This window comes from Dermochelys coriacea, chromosome 3 (assembly GCF_009764565.3).
Source record: "Dermochelys coriacea isolate rDerCor1 chromosome 3, rDerCor1.pri.v4, whole genome shotgun sequence".
In the NCBI taxonomy this organism is placed as follows: domain Eukaryota; kingdom Metazoa; phylum Chordata; order Testudines; family Dermochelyidae; genus Dermochelys; species Dermochelys coriacea.
The window spans coordinates 144,117,289-144,136,011 of record NC_050070.1 but is presented as its reverse complement, the minus strand read 5'-3'; the positions used below and the strand labels follow the sequence as shown (position 1 = coordinate 144,136,011).

At 43.9% G+C, this 18,723-nt stretch overlaps 1 protein-coding gene across 1 annotated transcript in view; it reads left to right on the top strand.

Annotated features, from left to right (window-relative positions):
* The window catches only part of LOC119852590 (kinesin-like protein KIF28P), a 63,029-nt gene that overhangs the window by 36,891 nt on the left and 7,415 nt on the right, over positions 1 to 18,723 (top strand). The window contains exons 16-21 of the mRNA XM_038393966.2: positions 863 to 981; positions 2,409 to 2,516; positions 11,328 to 11,602; positions 13,834 to 13,968; positions 14,597 to 14,763; positions 16,989 to 17,092. Of these exons, the coding sequence (XP_038249894.1) occupies positions 863 to 981; positions 2,409 to 2,516; positions 11,328 to 11,602; positions 13,834 to 13,968; positions 14,597 to 14,763; positions 16,989 to 17,092 (908 nt within the window). The remainder of the gene's footprint in view (positions 1 to 862; positions 982 to 2,408; positions 2,517 to 11,327; positions 11,603 to 13,833; positions 13,969 to 14,596; positions 14,764 to 16,988; positions 17,093 to 18,723) is intronic.

The following is an 18,723-nucleotide window of genomic DNA, read 5'->3' as shown; positions in this document are numbered from 1 at the left end:
AGTGTGGGGGGAAGAATCCCAGAGAAAGGGACAAAGAGCTAATTCTCAATGACCAGCAGGAGTGAGTCCCACCCTCTTACAAGTCTCAGAGGCAAAATTTTGGTTTGTGGATATTAGAACAGAGAAATCCTGAGAAGCACTTGTAAATGTAGGAATTTACCATTCTTAAAGAAATGGCTCCCTGCAGTTTCAGTCAAATAACTGGTGTATGTGACTCCATGTGCTAAACTGTTGTCAGGTTGCTGTATGTTATTGAACAGCTGCTATGTTTCACATCTCAGGTGGTTCCATTCCAGAGAAAAGTGCAGTGATTCCATATAGTTGTAAAATTATTTGGGAGATAAGGAACTGTATAATACAGTATATTAATTACTACTATTACTGCCTCTCTCCAAAAGATAATAAACCAAAAATATTTCTGAACAGTACACCTATAAAATTTAGGGAAGCTGGAAAACTGTACCCAACTCCATAGCCAAATTTTGCAAATCTTCATAATGGGTTGAACCAAAACTCCAGATCTAAACATCCATCCAGACTTCTTGTGTTTTAAAATCTAAATCCCGGATCCAGACTTTTTAGCTGTGACTAATCTCTAGCAAGAACATGAGGACCAACTGACTGGTGAATGGCCATGCCATTGACACCATATCAAATTTTGAGTATATATTAAAATACATAAAGGTTTCTGGGGAATATTGCATGCGTACATATATACATATACCTATATATACACACACACACGCACGCGCACATATATATAGCGGATAGTATTTGCCATCCATAAGTAACCCTAGTTTAAACTCTTCCTGAAAATGGAATGTCTTCCTCTGTTTAACATCGAATTTTGCATTTCTTAAAGGTGTTGTCAATAATAAGGATGGCAAACCAGATCCTAGTGTTCTTGCAGTATTTCACGATTATATCAAACTAATGCCTTTGGTTGCAGAAGCAAATCAGATGAGCGAGGAGTTGAAAAAGGTAAGTAGCAGTATACACTTTTCCTCCCTGGCTACTACTGTAGTTTTCTTTTAAACTAATAGATTAGCCTCTGGAACACTGCAGACAAATAGTGTGAGTTTTTTAGCACTTTCATTCCATCTTCCTAGCTCTCTGACAGGCAGGGGTGAGAGTTAAGCTACATTTTTTTTCCTGTCAATCTCTCTGTGCAGTTGTTTTCTTCTAACTGTATTAAGTACACTCAGTACAGCCTTTTCTAATTCAGTTTGCATGCAGGATATTAGAGAAAATAAAGTTTCGTGCTGTATAACCTGGCTAAGCAATTACTAAGGAGGGGATTAGATAACAAACTGCAAGTATTTGAGGAGTGTAAATACCAAAACGGGAGAAGAATTGTTTGGGTTGTATAAGGAGGTAAAGGTTAGAGTAATGACATGAAATTTAGCAAGGAAAAATTTAGACTGGATATAAAGAATTCCACACTGCCCTCTGCTGATCCATCGCTACTCGGGAAGCTTCATCACAGCATGCTTGAATAAAGTAACCAGCCTGAACCTTAGTTCATTCCTCAAGTTTAGTGAAGTACCATGCTCTCTCTCCACTCTCTCTGAAACTCTCCAGTAGTCCTTCCTTATCTATAGCAATTCACTGTTTGTCTGTAGATCTCATTAGGGTAACCAGCACTGATGGCAGCTTGGCCATGATTTTCACTGAGTAAAATCTCCCTATCACTGGGGGATTAAGTGCCAAAGCAGGCAAGCTTTGCATTCAGCATTGGAGTAGCCTATTCAGTTTTTTTCTTCTTCCAACAAGTAAGGGACCTAGAGACTCTGGAGCCTCCCTCTGGTGGTTAGAGGAGAGAGGGAAAGCTATTTTACTAGGCTTTCCATTTGAATACTAGCATCTGAGAGGGGACAAATGTTTGTACCCAAGATTAAGAGCCTGTGATGGTGCAGTTGTGGGGAGAGGGTCATCAAATGGAAGGAATTTGAGCTAGTTGGATGACTCATGGGAAGGTCAAAACCCACTCCTGCGTTAGTACCAGATTTCTCTCTAGTGGTGACAATGACTCGTGCTACACTATAAAAGGTGGATTTAAAATGGGTGCCTGCAGTACACAGCAGAGTGGCAGTAAGTGAGGCTGAGGAGGTGTCTTCAACATCTGGATAAATTTCCAAAGTTGGAGATGCCGCAGTTCTCCTGGGAAGGGGAACTAAACTTCCAGATGTTGAGTTAATCCATTGTTAGAATTTCTCTAACTTCTGTTTCCTGTAAATGTATTTGAGATTTGCTACTCAATAAAACTTCTAATAGTAATCCTTTAATACATTAGCCCTTTATGTTGCACCATATTGTGACATAGTCTCATGAAGGTTAGCTAAATCCACATTTGGATACTAATGTGCTATATTATATTATCTTGGGAAACATTCTTTTTTCCTTTGCAGGAGCTCAAGTTGGAACTGAAAGTAAAAAATCTAGCATCATCTGACTCCAGAGGTTATGATCTGCAAAAGGAAGTAATAGTAAAAGTGACTAACAAAATAACTAACCAGGTAAAGAAGCTGAGCCGTTAATCATAGTCTTGTCCTAGTAGCAGAGTTCACTGGAGAGAATCAATAAGATGCAAGCTACACATGACATTTACTGTAATGTAATCTGCAATAAGCTCTGCTCTCCCTCTGTCACAAACAGGGAGCTTTCTCAGTCCCCCTACTGCTTTTTCTCTTATTTGTACACTTACATAACTTCTTCCACCTTTACATGGTGTCCCTGGTTCTTCTTCAAATGATTGCACATATCCATTCTGATTTAGGTGTGCAAGCGCCCCGAGAGCAGATGTCGAGGTTTTTCCCCTAGTAGTATCCATAGGCTCGGTGCCGGGGCCCCCCTGTGTTGCACGCTCATAGCGCTGGTGTAATGGGCTCCCACCGAGCCTGCGCTCCTCAGTTTCTTCTTACCGCTTGTGCAGCTGTTGGAACTTCCCTCTTTGCCTTGAGCAAAGTGCTTTTAGTGGTTTCCACTGTTCCTTCATTGTAAATAGTTTCATAGGGTAGTAGTTCAGTTAGTTCTAGGTTAGAGGCGGTCTGTCCCTCCCCCGTGTGGCATGCCTCTGGCACCGGGGTTTGAACAGTGCTTTTCATGTGGCAAGCCTATGCCTACTAGTGTCCCTCATTTGAGTTGTCTCAAGTGTTTGGGAGAGGGTCATAGATAAGAGCGCTGCAACATCTGCTGGGAATTTAAGCCCCGTGCGCAGCAAGGCTGAAAGTCCTACTTATGGAGGCAGCGTTGAGACCTGCCTCGGAGCCAAGATCAGACTGCACTGAGGTACTTTGGCATCAGTGTAAGTGCACTGTCAGTGGCTGGGGGCTCTCGGCAACGGCCCTCCTCACCAGTGCAAAAGAAGCAGCACTGGGGCCACCAGGAGACGACTCGCTCGCCAGCACCGAAGGCAGACAAGCGAGCACAGCAGGAAGAGTGAGACCCATGCCAGGCCGCTCTCCCTTTCTGGCACCGTGACAACAGCTGGCAGAGACACCAGTGCCAGCACCACAGACTCCAGTCGCGCTTGACCAACTGATGGGTCAGCACTGAGTGGACCAGTTTGCTGTGCCTTCAACCCCGGAAGCCTATGCTGCCGCTAAGGATCTAATGTCTCTGTCGGTGCCAAGTCTGACCAGGAGGCAGCACCACCCAGTGGCACTGAGGCATTGACCCGCCTTTAAGCCAATTTCAAGACCAGCCTCTAGGGGAAAACCCCCCTTCATTGCCTCACCAGAAGTGCCTCCATGGTACTGGGAGGATCAGCCCCACTGTGGTCACCTTTGTGATCCTCCTCTGAATCATCTCCTTCGGGATCTGATTATTTGAGACGTTGGCACCAAAGGGAAGCTCCACACCAGTCCCCACAGGCAATTCTACCATTGGGAGCTCTGGGAGCAGGAATGACCCAAAAGACTTGGCCTATGGGCCCATGAGGTCCGGCACCCCTGAAATGGCCTTCTTGGAACCTGTTGGGGGCTTCCCCCAGGCCCAGGGACTGGCTCACATCACTCCTACTCAGTGCGGTCAGAGACGGTAGTGGCACCAGCAGCACACAGAGCCAACCCCCAGGGCCAGTGCCAGAGCAGATCCCAGCACTGTGGCCAGCCCTGAAGCAGGGACGCTCCCTGGTACCAAGACTGGTACCGGAACCAATACCATTACCCACGTTGGTGGACCTAGGGAAGAGGCAGCAGGGGACGCTATGGCAGCGCACGCCTCTTCTTCATAGTCTCCAGAGGATGAGCTCATACCCAAAGGGTCTTCCCCGTCACAGGAGGACTTACGGGCCCACCAAGACCTGTTAAAGAGAGTGGCCTCTGACCTTGGATTGCAGGTGGAGGTCATCAAGGAACCTTCAGATGGGTTCCTGGATATTCTGTCAGCCACAGCCCCTGCTAAGATGGCCCTGCCCCTCCACACTGCCATTTTGGGACCGATTAAGGCCATTTTCATAGATACTAAGGTCAGAATTTTGGCAGACTCCTGCCTCTGTACCGACCAAGCAAAGAGAACAGAAAGGAAGAACTCTGTGCATGCCAAGGGCTGTGAGTTTCTGTTCTCTCATCCTCCTCTCGTGTCCCTTGGGGTGAAAGCTGCCAACGAAAAGGACCTCCAAGGTCAGATGGGGTCTACCCCCAAGCCAAAAGAACCCAGAAGATAGATCTTCTGGGGAGAAAATCCCATTCGACACGGGGGCTCTAGTTGAGGATAGCAAACCAGCAAGCGCTGCTGAGTCACTATGACTATAATATGTGGGAGGCAATGAACAAATTTAGAGACAAACTTCCCCACGATAGTCAGCAGGAGTACTCCACCTGGTGTCTGAGGGCAGAATAGTGGCCAGAGCCTCCTTGCAGGCAGCCCTTGACACTGCAGACTCAGTGGCTAGGTCTCTGGCCACAGCTCTTACTATGCGTAGGAGCTCGTGGTTACAGGTGGCAGGGTTCCCCCAAGAAGTCCAGCAGGCAATACCAAATCTGCCATTTGCGGGACCTTCCCTTTTTTCGGAGCCGACAGACACCAGGCTCCATAGGGCTAAAGACACCAAGGCAACATTGAAGTCCCTGGGCTTGCAGTCCCAGTCACAGCCTAGGAGGCAATATAGGCTGCGGCCATATGGCTGTTTTTACGTACGCCAGAATTGTTGTGGTCATAGGAGGCACAGGAACAAGGGTTCTGGGTGAAAGTCATTCCTGTCTTCCTTCTCCTCTATGGGGCCTTCTCAATCAGCCCAGCGTCACGTGGGCACCTTGAATCACCCATTTTGATGGGTTTGTCAAGGACCAATTCCTCATGATCTAGTTTCTGTTACCCCTGTTTTTCCAGTAGTCTTTCCCACTTCCTCCAGGCCTGGAAACGGGTCACCACTGACTGCTGGGTTCTAAACACTGGAGTTTGGTTATACCCTCCAGTTCATTTCAACCCCACATTCCCACCCACCTTCCCCATCCCCCCCACCATACACTCCTTATTCATATTGAAGCTGTTGTAAAAAGCTGGGAATGGGCGATGGGGGATGGATCACTTGATGATTACCTGTTCTGTTCATTCCCTCTGGTGCCCCTGGCATTGGCCACTGTCGGAAGACAGGATACTGGGCTAGATGGACCTTTGGTCTGACCCAGTCTGGCTTTTCTTATGTTCTTTCCTAGTACAAACTCCTGGATCTGCCAAGAGGTGCTCCTTTCTCAAGACCCCACCCTAATTTCATCACCTACTTTGAGCCTTCCTTCAACTTAAATCAAAATGAACTCTCAATTAGATACATTAAGACTTTTGCTCTAGTTTCTGTTTCAGCATTCGGCAATAGAGAAGCTGGTGATGAAATTAATGTTGTTGAACTATTTAAGAGAGGAGTACTTGATACCAAAATCTTCTTAAAGGGTTTAAATGCAGAGAGAAGTGGCCAAAGAATCTCATATCACAGCCGTGTCTATGCTGCTGAGGGTTTTCTGATGATCAACCATCGTTGCTGTAGCACTTGTTCTTTTCATCAGCACTAGCGATAGTAGGAATGCTAGTATACACTGACCATTGGGGTTTTTACCAATGTATCATCTAGATCCACTCTGATGGAGAGTGGATAATTAAATAATTTAATTGTAACTGTTCACAGGCTGCTTGATGATGAATGGAACAAAGCTGCAGGGTTAATATAATAAAGGGGACACTTGTTAATTTTTCTCTTTACAAAACTGAAATTTCAACTACTTGTATGTCTCCATTTACCCTTTATCATTGGGATAGTCATTGTTGAGGGAAGGATTCGAACATCTCTTACATTTTTAATCCCAGAGTTTAGGCACTGAGGAATTCTGGTTTGAGTCCATCCCTATTTGTAACTGATTTGTTTATTACAGGAGCATGTTATAATTGTGACGGGATCCCCGGGGTGCCGCCTGGGACTGTGGGAACGCTGTGCCCCCTGAACTCTCCAGCCAGGGCTGTGTCTCTCAATGCTTTGCTAGTGATGAGCAGCAAACCCCTACAGGTGCTGTGATCACTCAGCACAACTGCACGTGGAACCCCACCCCCAGCTAGCGTGCATGATGCTCCCAGAGCCACTTGTGAATCATGCAGAGAAAGGCACCAGCCAAATCCCTCCAGCTCCCAGTCTTGTACCTCAGCAGTATACCGTCAAGATGAGCAGTGCAAGTTCAGTAATTGGTTGGTAAAGTGGATATACTCCAGCCTTTGTAAACCTGGGCAGATTTACCAAACACTTCAGACAAACTCACTGGTAAAGATAAACAGTTAAATAAATTAATTGACTACAAAAGATTGACTTTTTGCCTATTACTTAAAATCTAAGTAGTTATCAAAAGAAAAGAAAATATAAGCACGCAGTCTAAACTCTCAACCATATTAGACTGGGCAACATATAGTTTAAGCAGTTTTTCTCATCCCACCGGATATTGCAGTTCATAGTACACAGGTTTTATCCTTGAACCCTGGGCCAGTCCCCTCTGTTGGAGTCTTCAGTCTTCTGAGCCTTGCATAATGACAGGTTTCAGAGTAGCAGCCGTGTTAGTCCGTATTCGCAAAAAGAAAAGGAATACTTGTGGCACCTTAGAGACTAACAAATTTATTTGAGCATAAGCTTTCGTGAGCTACAGCTATAGCTCATGAAAGCTTGTGCTCAAATAAATTTGTTAGTCTCTAAGGTGCCACAAGTACTCCGTTTCTTTCAGTCTTCTGAGTGTTCTTGTTGCTTGCAGTGTAGGTGGGGACAGGAAAAAGGCCAACCATTGGCCCTCCGTGTTCTGTTTTATACCCTTAGTCCATGCGCTTGGAGAACACAAGTCCAGGCATGTCTGGTGGGCATTGCTGAGTCCCCAGGCAAGGTTGAGCAATTCCCCTGGTGTGGCCTTATGCAGGTGAGTCATTGAATTGTAGCTCCCTTGCTGGACAGTGGCTGTTGAAGGGTTGTTTGACACCCGCCCAGGCATTGGTTACTTTCCTTGCTGTTGTCTCTGGGGAGCTAATATCTGGCCGAGTCCCCAACTTACAGCATGTTTTACTGACAACCATACAACACAATCTCATAATTTCATATGCACCAATATCCATATTTAGATAGGTTATGATCTGTTGAAAGTCATTGTTCTTTCTCCTGATACTGCACAGGGCATGCTTTATATGCAAGTTCACAATTGTATATAAATGAGGAATATGGGGGTTACTGGGTGCCCCGCTGAGGTATAGTGTCACAATAATGTGATCCTTATTTTGATCTGGTATGTCTTCTATGACAGAGTGAAAAACCAATCTCCCCTTTCAAAATATTGCAGTTGTAGAATGTAGTGCAATTTTTCTTCTTAAAGGGTTCTTAGCTTTTCTGTTTGCTTAAATCTGACACAAATAATATAAAGCGATCAAAGGTTGTATTGCTTTCTACTTGCCTTTAAAAGCATCTTGTTTCTTTACACGTGGAATGATGTCTCACAGGAGTGTTATATTTAAATACGAGAAAGATAACCAGAGTGTGTGTCGCTGTAGATACCAAAGGGCTGAATTTGGTGCACTGAACTGTAGGTCCTCTTTCTCTTACTGGTGTTCATCCTATGGGTTGCACATAGAGTCGCTAGTAAAGCTATCTGAAGAATCTGGCAAATCTGAATGCACCAAAGTGAGAACCCCATGACTAGGCCCTACCAATTTCACAGCCATGAAAAACGCATCACGGGACATGAAATAAACTCTTCCCAGTGAAATCTGATGTCCCCTTGTTCCTAGGAGCTCCCCAGCAAAGGGGGATCCTAGCTCCTGCTGCACAGTTTCTTGGGAGGGGGAGACCAGACCTGACCCACTTCCAGGTGCCTCCCCTGCTGCAGGACGCTCCCTGGGACTAAGCAGCAACCCCAGAGGTTCCTGCAGCTGGAGGAGACTTGTGGAGTTGTGTCCAATCTTCCCTGTGCTGCTGGGAAGCAGGGAGCTCCTAGCTGTTAGTCTGGGCAGGGCTGGGGCAGGACAGGACTTGCTCTTTCCCAGGACAGCTCTTGGGTATCTCTCCTGGCTACAGATAGCTCCGGACCCCCTTCTCTCCACTCACTTCCTGTCCCTCCTCCCTTTGCCGCTGCCTGGGGAGGGGACATTGTACAAGGAACTGCCCCCCCCTTCCACATGCAATTATCATCTTATTTCAATAAAAATAGAAAGAAAGGTGAGGCACTTGACAGAATTTTTTGATTGACACTTTAAAGCAGCAAATCACACTCAGGGCTCAACTCACTTGAGCTTGGTAGATATGGACATTGGAGAAGTTTTGTAGCGTAGTGATCTCAATTGACTGCCTACCAGAAGACGTGTGCAATTACTGTAAAATGAGTGTGCAAAGTAAATCAGAAACCTCAAATGCAGCAGATCGTGTGAAAGAATTTGGAAGCCAGATTCTACATGCCAGTGATGACCAACTATTTTGTACAAGCTGCAGTGTTTCACTGGATCACAAACATCGGGCAATGGATCAGTGCCACTTAGACTCAGAAACCCATCAAAGCAGAAAGAGGGCTGGGGATGGCACATTGCTGGTAAACAAAAAATTAAAAAAAAACAGCCACAATTTCTTCTCTTTCTAAGAAGATGACAGAGAGCTCTAAGACCCGTCATTTAGCTAGAATGGAACTTGTGGCTGCATTTGCAAGTGCTAATAGTCCATTGGAAAAATTTGATCACCCAAAGCTGCGTGAGATCATTCAACAGAATGTACAAAATACCAGTTGCTTACCAAGTGCGAATAAGCTACGACAGAACTACCTTCCAAAGGTTTTTGCTACACATTTTGAGGAGATAAGGTGTCAAATTAACTCATGTGAGTATTTTGCAATTATTTTGGATGAGTCCACCGGTGAGCAAGACAACTATGTACTGCCTGGTCTCTTTGATTTTATTTCTGACAAGGCTGAAGATGTACAGACAGAAAAGCTAACAGTGCTCGCTGACTGCATTTATTTGGATGCTGTTAACTACACTACAGTTTCTCAAGTGCTAATTAAAACCAAATTAAAGTGTGAACTTTGACAAAGTATCTGCTTTCACAAGTGACAATGCGACTTACATGATGAAATTTTTAAAATCGGTTCTGCAAGGTCTAATGCCAAATGCTGTCCATATTACATGTAATGCACATATAATTTCTCTTGTCAGTGAGCTGTGGGGATGTTAGTTTGGTAAAGTTGATAACTGGTCAGCTACATTAAAAGATCTTTTAACACTGCCCTAGCCGCAAACTTCAATACAGGCAGCACATTGCAAACACAACTGAAATTGGGGAAGAAAAATTGCACTTCCCCCAGAGCCAGAATTACTCATTGGAATTCCCGGTTTTGGCCTGTACAATACCGTGCAGCTCACCTGAAGTACTACGCTGAGTTCGTCTCAGAAGAGTGGACACTGACACCAATAACGCAGGTTTTAACAGAACTGTCAACGCTTCTAAATGATGCTCAGCTGAATGAGGAAGTTCTGTTTGTTGCCAAAAATGCCACAGGACTCATGGATTTAATCACTTGGTTTGAATCTCGACGTGTCAGAACCCACCAAGCGTACCACGAAGTAATGGACATACTGTTCTGGGCTGGAGCACAGTCAATCAAAATCCACTCTAAATGCCAGTGCTCAGCAGGTGTGTTCTTACCTGGCAAAGAAGCTCAGACAATACTACTGCTATGGGGAAGAGTCCAGTGATGTAGCAAAAACAGCACAAAAGTTTCAACAACCTGCAGCAAGGTTCCTAAAAGCAGTGCATATTTTTGACGTTGCACAAATGCACCTGTTGATGGTGGATTTCAGCTCGCTTAATGCAGCTCCTGGCTTTGATAAGAATTGTAGGCTGGAGATGCCGCCTCACCAAAATATTGCGAAAGAAGCAGACTGTAGTTTTACCTGTGCTACAGTTCTGAAACTTGGCGGAAGGCAGAATCCTCCATCTTGCAAGGCTAGCTAAGCGCTGTCTGACAATTCCAACCAACTCCGTAGATGTAAAGAGAGTAGTGTCTAAACACGGACAGGTGTGTTCAGCACAGAGACAGGGAATGAAGTTGCTGGAAGGCTGACATTCAATTAATGACATTTGAAACCAGAACTTTTTTTTTTAACTTAAGGCAATGGCTCACAAGTTTGAGGCTACCAATTGAGATCACTTCCCTACAAAACTCTCAGATGCCCATATCGATCAATCAGGGAGTTGAGACTTGGTGGTATTTGCTGCTGTAAAGCATCAATCAATACATCCTGTCAGGTTCACATGACCTTTCTTTATCTTATTGAAACAAGCAAATAATTGCATCAGTGGGGTGGAGGGCACTCTGTACCTCTCCCCCTGCAGCTGTGGATGATTGGAGCAAGAAGTGAGTTGCGGGGTAGGGTGCGGAGCTTTCTGCAGAGGTACCCAAGAGCAGCTGTGCAGAGGAAGAGAAAGTCTTGTCCCTCCCAAACAAGCCAGGACTAGCAGCTAAGAGCCCCTGCTTGGGGCCGCTCCCAGCAGCACGGGGGAGATCAGACCCATGTCCACCTCTGGGAACCTGCTGCGGCTGCAGGAAGCTCTATGGTTGCTGCCTTCAGAGTCCAGCTCTGAAGGCAGCATAGAAGTGAGGATGGCAATCCCATGACCCCCGACCCCAATAGCTTTGCACCCCCCATCCCCTTTTGGGTCAAGACCCCCACAGTTACAACACCATGACATTTCAGATTTAAACAGCTGAAAATGTGAAATGTACCAATTTTCAAATCCCATGGCCATGAAATTGACCATAATGGACCATGAATTTGGTAGGGCCCTATCCATGACCAATTATTTTATCATCTTTCCTGTGTATCTCTAGGTGTGGGTATGGTCTAAGGCCAAGTTCATCAACAGGAAATTCTTAATGGAGGAGATTTATCAGCATTTGTTAGATGGAGAGGATGTGTATGTGAGCCAAGACTGCGACCCATTTTGGGATCCTATTGAGGTCATTCATTTAGGATCTGCTCACATTTGGCTTCAGTCACTTGCTTACTGCATGAAGCTGGAAGAACAAACAGAAGTTCTGAACTCTGAAGGAATGGAAGAAGCTATTCTACTTATAAATATAGTTCCGTGTTCCAGTGATGGAAGGTAAATCTTTGCCTTTTCCTTATTTGAACTAGCTCTTATCTAAGATCACTTCTTAAAAAAAAAAAAAAAATCCAATTCAGGAATTTCACAGGGTGATACGTCTGGTAGGAGATGGAGGCTAAAAACATGGAGGAAAATATAAAGACCATGTGAAATTCGAACAGGTTTACACAGGTATAAACGGGAGCAGGATTTGACCCAAAGACATTAGCACATGGGGAAAATATGCCATGTGACAGTACTGTTGATGTCCAGGTCTGTCCTGATCTCCCTGGGATCGGGCACTATGATGACAGCTGCTCAGCCCCTGGGATGGTGAAGCCTCTTGAGTTGTTACCAGGGTCCTACCCTAGCTAAGTGAAAGAACCACACTGATGAACTCTAGAGGGAGCTGCTACCAGACTTCTTTGCCAGATGGAGATGGGTTGTGCAAGGAAGGGCCTTAGTGGGAGATTTTAAAATTGTAAATAAGTGAAGTCTTGTTGGACCTTCTGGGAAAGAGGAACAAAGAAAGTGTATAATGAATAACTACCCATTATCTTCTGTCATACTTTACCTGCTACTGAAAAACGATTACAAAGCACCCTACGTACATGAGGTAGTATGCTGCTGAGCTCAGCTGTCTCAGAAATGTTTAGGTGGGGAAGCTTTGGAGGCAGTAGTAGTGTGTGGGAGAAGGCAGTGGTGATACTCCAGATAAAACAGGCTTGAGGGGATACAGAGACAATAAACACACACATTTTGCACCAGTGATTTTCAAGCTGTGGTTTGTGTAGCTCGGCTCTGTAGGAAGCAGAGCTGGTTTTACTATAAAGGTGAAGTTTTAGTCAGTTTTCAAGCAGTGGCACTTCTGGATAGTTGTAGGTCAAGGACAGTAAGGGTTTCCAAAAAATCATGTGACCAACTAAATTTAGAGCCCCGCCCCATGAACGGCAGCTTTGTCTGATGTTTGAAGGTTATTTGTAAGCAAATTTTCCATCACCATAATTGAAGATTAACAAACGCACGGAAGGCCAGACCAAACCACAAATTGACCTGGAATGCTTAGAGTAGTGGGAGTGGCATGTGATGGTCCTCTCTAGACTGGGGAAGAAGAAGTGTTTAAAAAAAAAAAAAGTGTTGGTAACATGTTTTAATTAACACTATTTTAAACACCACTTAGCCCCGAATGTAAGCCTTGACCAGCTAACACATTTGTAAAGGTATTAAACCCTGTCTACGCTAGATATTAAGTGATGATTATATTCCAGGGCCAGTAAGAGGAAAAGTCAGTATTAATGCAGAATCTTCCTTCCAGGGCTTGTCTACTTTGGAAGCTAGTGCACAGCAAGCTAAGGTGTGAATTTACAGATCACTAATTACTCTAAACTAACTCCCCATGTGGGCTCTCTCACAAAGTGTCTTTGTGTGCTTTGCTTTACTACATGTCAAAGTGTACTAAGATAACTTGTAAAAAGAAAAGGAGTACTTGTGGCACCTTAGAGACTAACAAATTTATTTGAGCATAAGCTTTCGTGAGTAACAGCTCACTTCATCAGATGCTGTAGCTCACGAAAGCTTATGCTCAAATAAATACGTTAGTCTCTAAGGTGCCACAAGTACTGCTTTTCTTTTTGCGAATACAGACTAACACGGCTGCTACTCTGAAACCTAAGATAACTTGTGTCTGCTTTCATGGTTCAGCCTCGCTTTGTACCACCCGAAAGCTATATAGCTTGATAAGGTTGGTTAAACAAATATCTTTGTTTAGTTGTAATCCACTGAATTAGGGAACTGGTTTCTTTGTAAAGACAGTGTGGAAAAATATTTCTGGAAGGTGTTTGTGTGCCCCTTTCTCCTCCCTACCTCTATACTTCATGCTTTTTTGGTCTATTCTGTGTCTGTCTTTCAAGGATTTTATTGCACTTCCCTCTCCCCCACCTCTTTATTTTCTCCTAATCCCTGTCTCTCTCACTCCTTCAAAGGATACCAGGCCTATCTCCTATTCTTGCCATCTTGGAGAGCCAGTAGCAAAGGAAATGAGCTAGATTTGTAATATATAGTCCCTTCCACGTGGTTTCCTTTCTTATCATAGGTGGTTACCGGAATATTTGTGCGTAAACAGCTGTCCCCTCCTCTGTTCTCAGCCTCCTCCTCACTGACCTGATTCATTCACTAATGTCACTGTCATATATTTGCTGTGAAAGCTGAGCCAGATTTGACATGTTATACCCCTATTCCTACATTTTTAGAGCCTTCGGAGAGGATGATATGATCGTTGACCCTTTGGAATTGCTGGGAAGAAGAATTGATTTCCAGATTCACATCTTACAGTGCCTTGGAGTCAAATGGCTTAGAGAAGTCACCGAAAGGGGCATTCAGATAGGGTGAGGGGTTGCATTAGTTCACTGCTTCCTTCACAGTATGTTCAGTTGGAATCATTGGTGAAAGCAAGAGCAGTTTCATAGTTATCCCAACAGAAGTTTCCAAATTGCATGAACTACTATCTGTTAGATCTTTAAGCTGTAGGATCTACTTAATGTCACAGGCTCAAAATCACAGCTGTCCTCTTAAAGGACATGTTAATAGGAGCAAGCCCTGCCTTGAACAGGAATATTTGAACTCATTTGCTTCAAACAAAGGTGAATTTCCTCAGTGAATGGGAGCAAAACACCCCTGGGGGTTGGGAGGACAGAAAACTTTAAGCTCCATAATACAAAATAAAATCTTGTATCATTAAAGCAAATGCATTTTTAGAGAGTGACAGAATGTTCAGTGACAAACTGCTACAGTCAACAAAATAAACCCTGAAAATGAATCAAGTGAAGTAATATTTTCACATATCGTGGTTGGTGAGTGCCTGCACAAAGCATTCTATTCAACAAGAGAGAACAGCTGACCTCAAAACGTTGCCATAATTCTTTTGTTCAGATATTCTTTGTTCAAATAGCTGACCTTTCCAAATACTGAACTGGGCAGTTATTTACATTTTATGTTAATGTTTCATTCGCCTAGGTACAGAGTTTATGATCTTCCACAATCTCTATACACAAAGCCTGTCTGGAAAAACATGAATGCTAAGATTGAAGAGACAGTCCACTTCTCAGCCCTAAGTGCATCCCATGAATTTTTAAATTATTTACAAAAAAATGCTTTAATTGTTGACTTGTGGGGGCTTCAAGGTATTTCTTTATAATATTTCTTTTTAATTTGCATAGTTCTTCATGGCTGCAGGTTGTAAATAGAATCAAACCATATTCTAACATAGTTTTCAAATATAAAACTGCCTGATGGCAAGACAGAGCATGCTTACTTATATTATTGCACTGCTTTAATTCAATATTAGTCCAGTATTTAAAGACTGATTAGAATTTGCTTGGCATAACCACCTTAGAATGAGCGTATCAACCTAGCCTAGAAGGATCCAATCATTTACCTCATTTGATGCTTAAAGCAGCCTCTATTAAATAGCTCTGTGGCATCTCAAATTTAAGAATCTCATTGCTTTAGAAACATTAATGAAATAAGTTTCACAACACCCCTGTGAGGTAGATAAGCATTATTACCCTCATTTTACAAGTGAGGGCACTGAAATACGGAGAGGCTAAGTAACTTGCCCAAGGCCATACACCAACTTATTGTCAGAGATGGGAAACACATTGTGTAGTCCTGGATTAGACATTAGTCCTTACTCTCAGTCCCCTACTCTTCAGGGTGGAAGGAACAGAGTCTGAAGTGTGACTGCATGAATATGACAGCTTGTAAATACCAAAATTCACTTTCATGAAAGAGAGTGATTTTTTCCAGCAAACACTTGCCAGGACCTGGGCGTCAACCCGTCAGACTGGTTTTATGGATAGAAGCAAAAGTAGAAACGTGCTCTGGTACCATTGTTAAGAGCATCCATGTTCTCAATTTATTGTTTAGCATTCATGTGGACAGGGCAACAGTTCCATGACTGTTAGGGAACATATTATAAGCTAGGTTTTGATCTAAGCTTAGTGTTATAATCTAAGACAGTTACTGTTCCCTAGCATGGGTATAGTTCCCTAGCATGGCCAGTAAGTTGTTCAGTCTATCCTAAAAATAGAAGATGATTGAACGTGGATGCCAATAAGCCACAGAAGTGAGCAGTGCTTATATGTAGCCCTTTTTGAAGTGTGATTGGGCCCTAAATCTCAGAAGTTTGAGTGCTTAGATTGCACTGCTATCTCCGGTATAATGGATCAGGTCAGGACATCCTGGAGGTGCTGTGGCATGACTTATGACTAAGGCTGTGATTTAGCCAAAGACCTCCATGACTTCAGCCAGCACCGGATGGGAGCTGCAGGGTCTCCTGCAGAGGCTGGGAGCGGAAAATGGATCCACCACGGGCAGCAGGGGGCCCTGGGAGCTCCACTCGCAGCTGCCCAGGGCTCCTCATTTTATCACAGATATTTTTAGTAAAAGTCGGGCAGGTCACGGGCTTCCGTGAATTTTTCATTCATGCCCCTTCACAGTCGTCTGTGGCTCCAGACTAACGTGGCAGAATCTGATTCCATCTTTTCATGCTCTCCCCTCTCCCCCCTGCAATTTCTATTTTTCAGTGGTGAAAGGGATGACAAAAGGGCAGAGAGAAGAGGATGGGTAATAGGAGATAGGAATGAAAGTTCATAACATTTTTCCCAAAATTTTTTTTACTGTTTTTGTGACATTTTGGGGACTATTCTGACCGGTAACTTGGGGGCCTATATTTTGTGCAGCTGTAGTGCAGTTCCCTGGCACCAATAGCCATCCCACAAGCCTTTTACCAACCTAGTTACTCTTTGCAGTAACCCCAGCAGCCTTTCCAGTCCCAAGTCTCCCCAAATACATCTTCCTTGTGAAAAAACCACCCCCCTCAGGGACATAAGTTATCCCTGACATAAGCGCTCTGTCAGCGGGAGAACTTCTCCCATTGACAAGCTTCCGCTGCTTGCAGAGGTGGTTTTATTATGCCAACGGGGGAGAGCATCTTCCCCAGATGTGCTGCAGTGTCGCAGCCGTATCAGTATAATTGTGCTGTTGCAGCACTGTACGTATAGACAGGGCCTAAAAATCTGTAGGTTTACAGCCCGGTATCCCATGTGTTTAGAACTCTAATGTAACTAATTGTGAAATTGGTGTCTGAAATTTTCAATGTTTAATTGTTGATGTGTGTGTTTAAAAGAATCAAACATGTGATGTGGGAGTTGTTATTCCAAATGATATATGTTGGAGGCAAGTTTGAGAAAATGGAGATTACTGGTGTAAGTTCAAGAGACTTGTCAGAGCTTGGAGTGAAGTTATTTTTATTTCTCCCTAAATATTTCAACTGATGTACAATGCAGATACAGTAGTGAAGGCATGTGACAACAGTCTTAACTGGGCTCTCTTTCCCACAATGCAGAAGGGTGCGCTGAATTGGACTATTCCCTACAAGACATGGTCACAAGCAAGGGTACCATTATAGTTGATAATCCAAAAACTCTTATTGCAAAGGATATTGGTCTGGTGAGTCCACTTAAATTATTAGTAACATTCTTTGATAAAATCAGTGGATCTGACGAATCTACAAGCTTTTACTTCCCTGAGGGCTTGTCTACATTTGTACTGCGAGAGCGGCACTGCTGTACCACTTCAGCATAGACACTACCTGCACTGACAGGTAGTTGGAAAAATCCACATCCTTGATCAATGTAGTTAAGCTGACCTTATTTTTATTTTTTATTTTTTTTTTAGTGTAGACCAGGTCTGAGTAGCTATTTACGCAGGTAGTCCTTTGACCTTAATGGGACTACTCTAGTGATTAAAGATTGCAGGATTGGGCCCAGGAAGTATGCAGCATTTCATGAGGCAGTGATCCATATGTACCGCACAGAATCACTGTCATAGATAACACATCTTGTCCACTCATGAGTTTAATCAAACAGCTACAGTACACAGCCTTCTAGCTGCTGACGTGCTTCAGACAATGCTTTGGAAAGCACCACTGTTACGTAGTTTTGGTTCTAATATATCCCAGATTTTAAAAATTAGTTGTAGACCCATTTAATGACAATGGCCATGGGGCTGAGAGCTTGAGCTGTCACTGTCAGGGTGGGAGGCTCCAGCAGCGAGTGTCCCACAATGCCCCTCACAGCTAAGTCGGTGGAAGCGCACCTGGTGAGGATGTGCGCCGTCGACAGAGGGGGCGTAGTGTAGACATGAACCTCGGCAGCAATTGTTGCAGGGCCTGTACATGGACCTAACTAAAATCAACTTAATTTTGTAGTGAAGACAAGATCTCAGATTTGTTTATAGTGGGGGGGGGGGAGAGAATTTTATTTAACAAAGAACAGAGATCCGAACGAGAGCAAGCACAAATATTGGAAACGATTAGATATAAAATAAAATCATAACATGCGTTCTAGAGCCTAAACTTAACTTATAAACTTCATTAGACAATAAAATGTCTTATCTCACTCAGTTCTTCTCCTAGCCTTTAACAGCAAGTCTGGCTGTGATCCTCCATTCGTAAAATAATCCAGCTGACTGTTTGGCCCCTCCATGAAGGATACCACCCTCTAGTGATGCTTCAACACCACCTAATGATGGGCATTCTAGTTGCCTATTTTGATTAGGAGAGGGACATATTTCTGAGTGATGTTCCACATGTCACTCCTTCTCCAAGTGGACTCAAAAAGCTAGAAAGGCACACCTAAATGGAGTGCTCTCTGTAAGCCTCGTTGGACGCTGAAAGGAAGGACATAGCTTGACTTCAGCTGGAACTCATCCCAATGACTGACAGTTTGGGCAATATGCCAACTTGAGCCAGGCCTGGAGAAGACAGATGCAACCTCGCATGCTGGACTACATATGTACTTGCCACAATATGACCTAGCAACTTCAGGCATACACGATACCTAGAGGAAGGGTGAGACTGGAGGGACAGACCAAGATGATGAATTGTGTGAAATTGCTCACTTGGTAGAAATACCCGCCAACTTGTAGAATGTAGTTGGGCCCAATGAACTCCCAATTTTTTGCATAGGTACTAAAGTTGATTTTGTTTAGGATCAGACCCAAGTGACTGAAGAGATGTAGTGTGAACCAGACATGATTAAGGAATTGATCTCTGGATTTGACCCAGTTTTCCAGGTAGA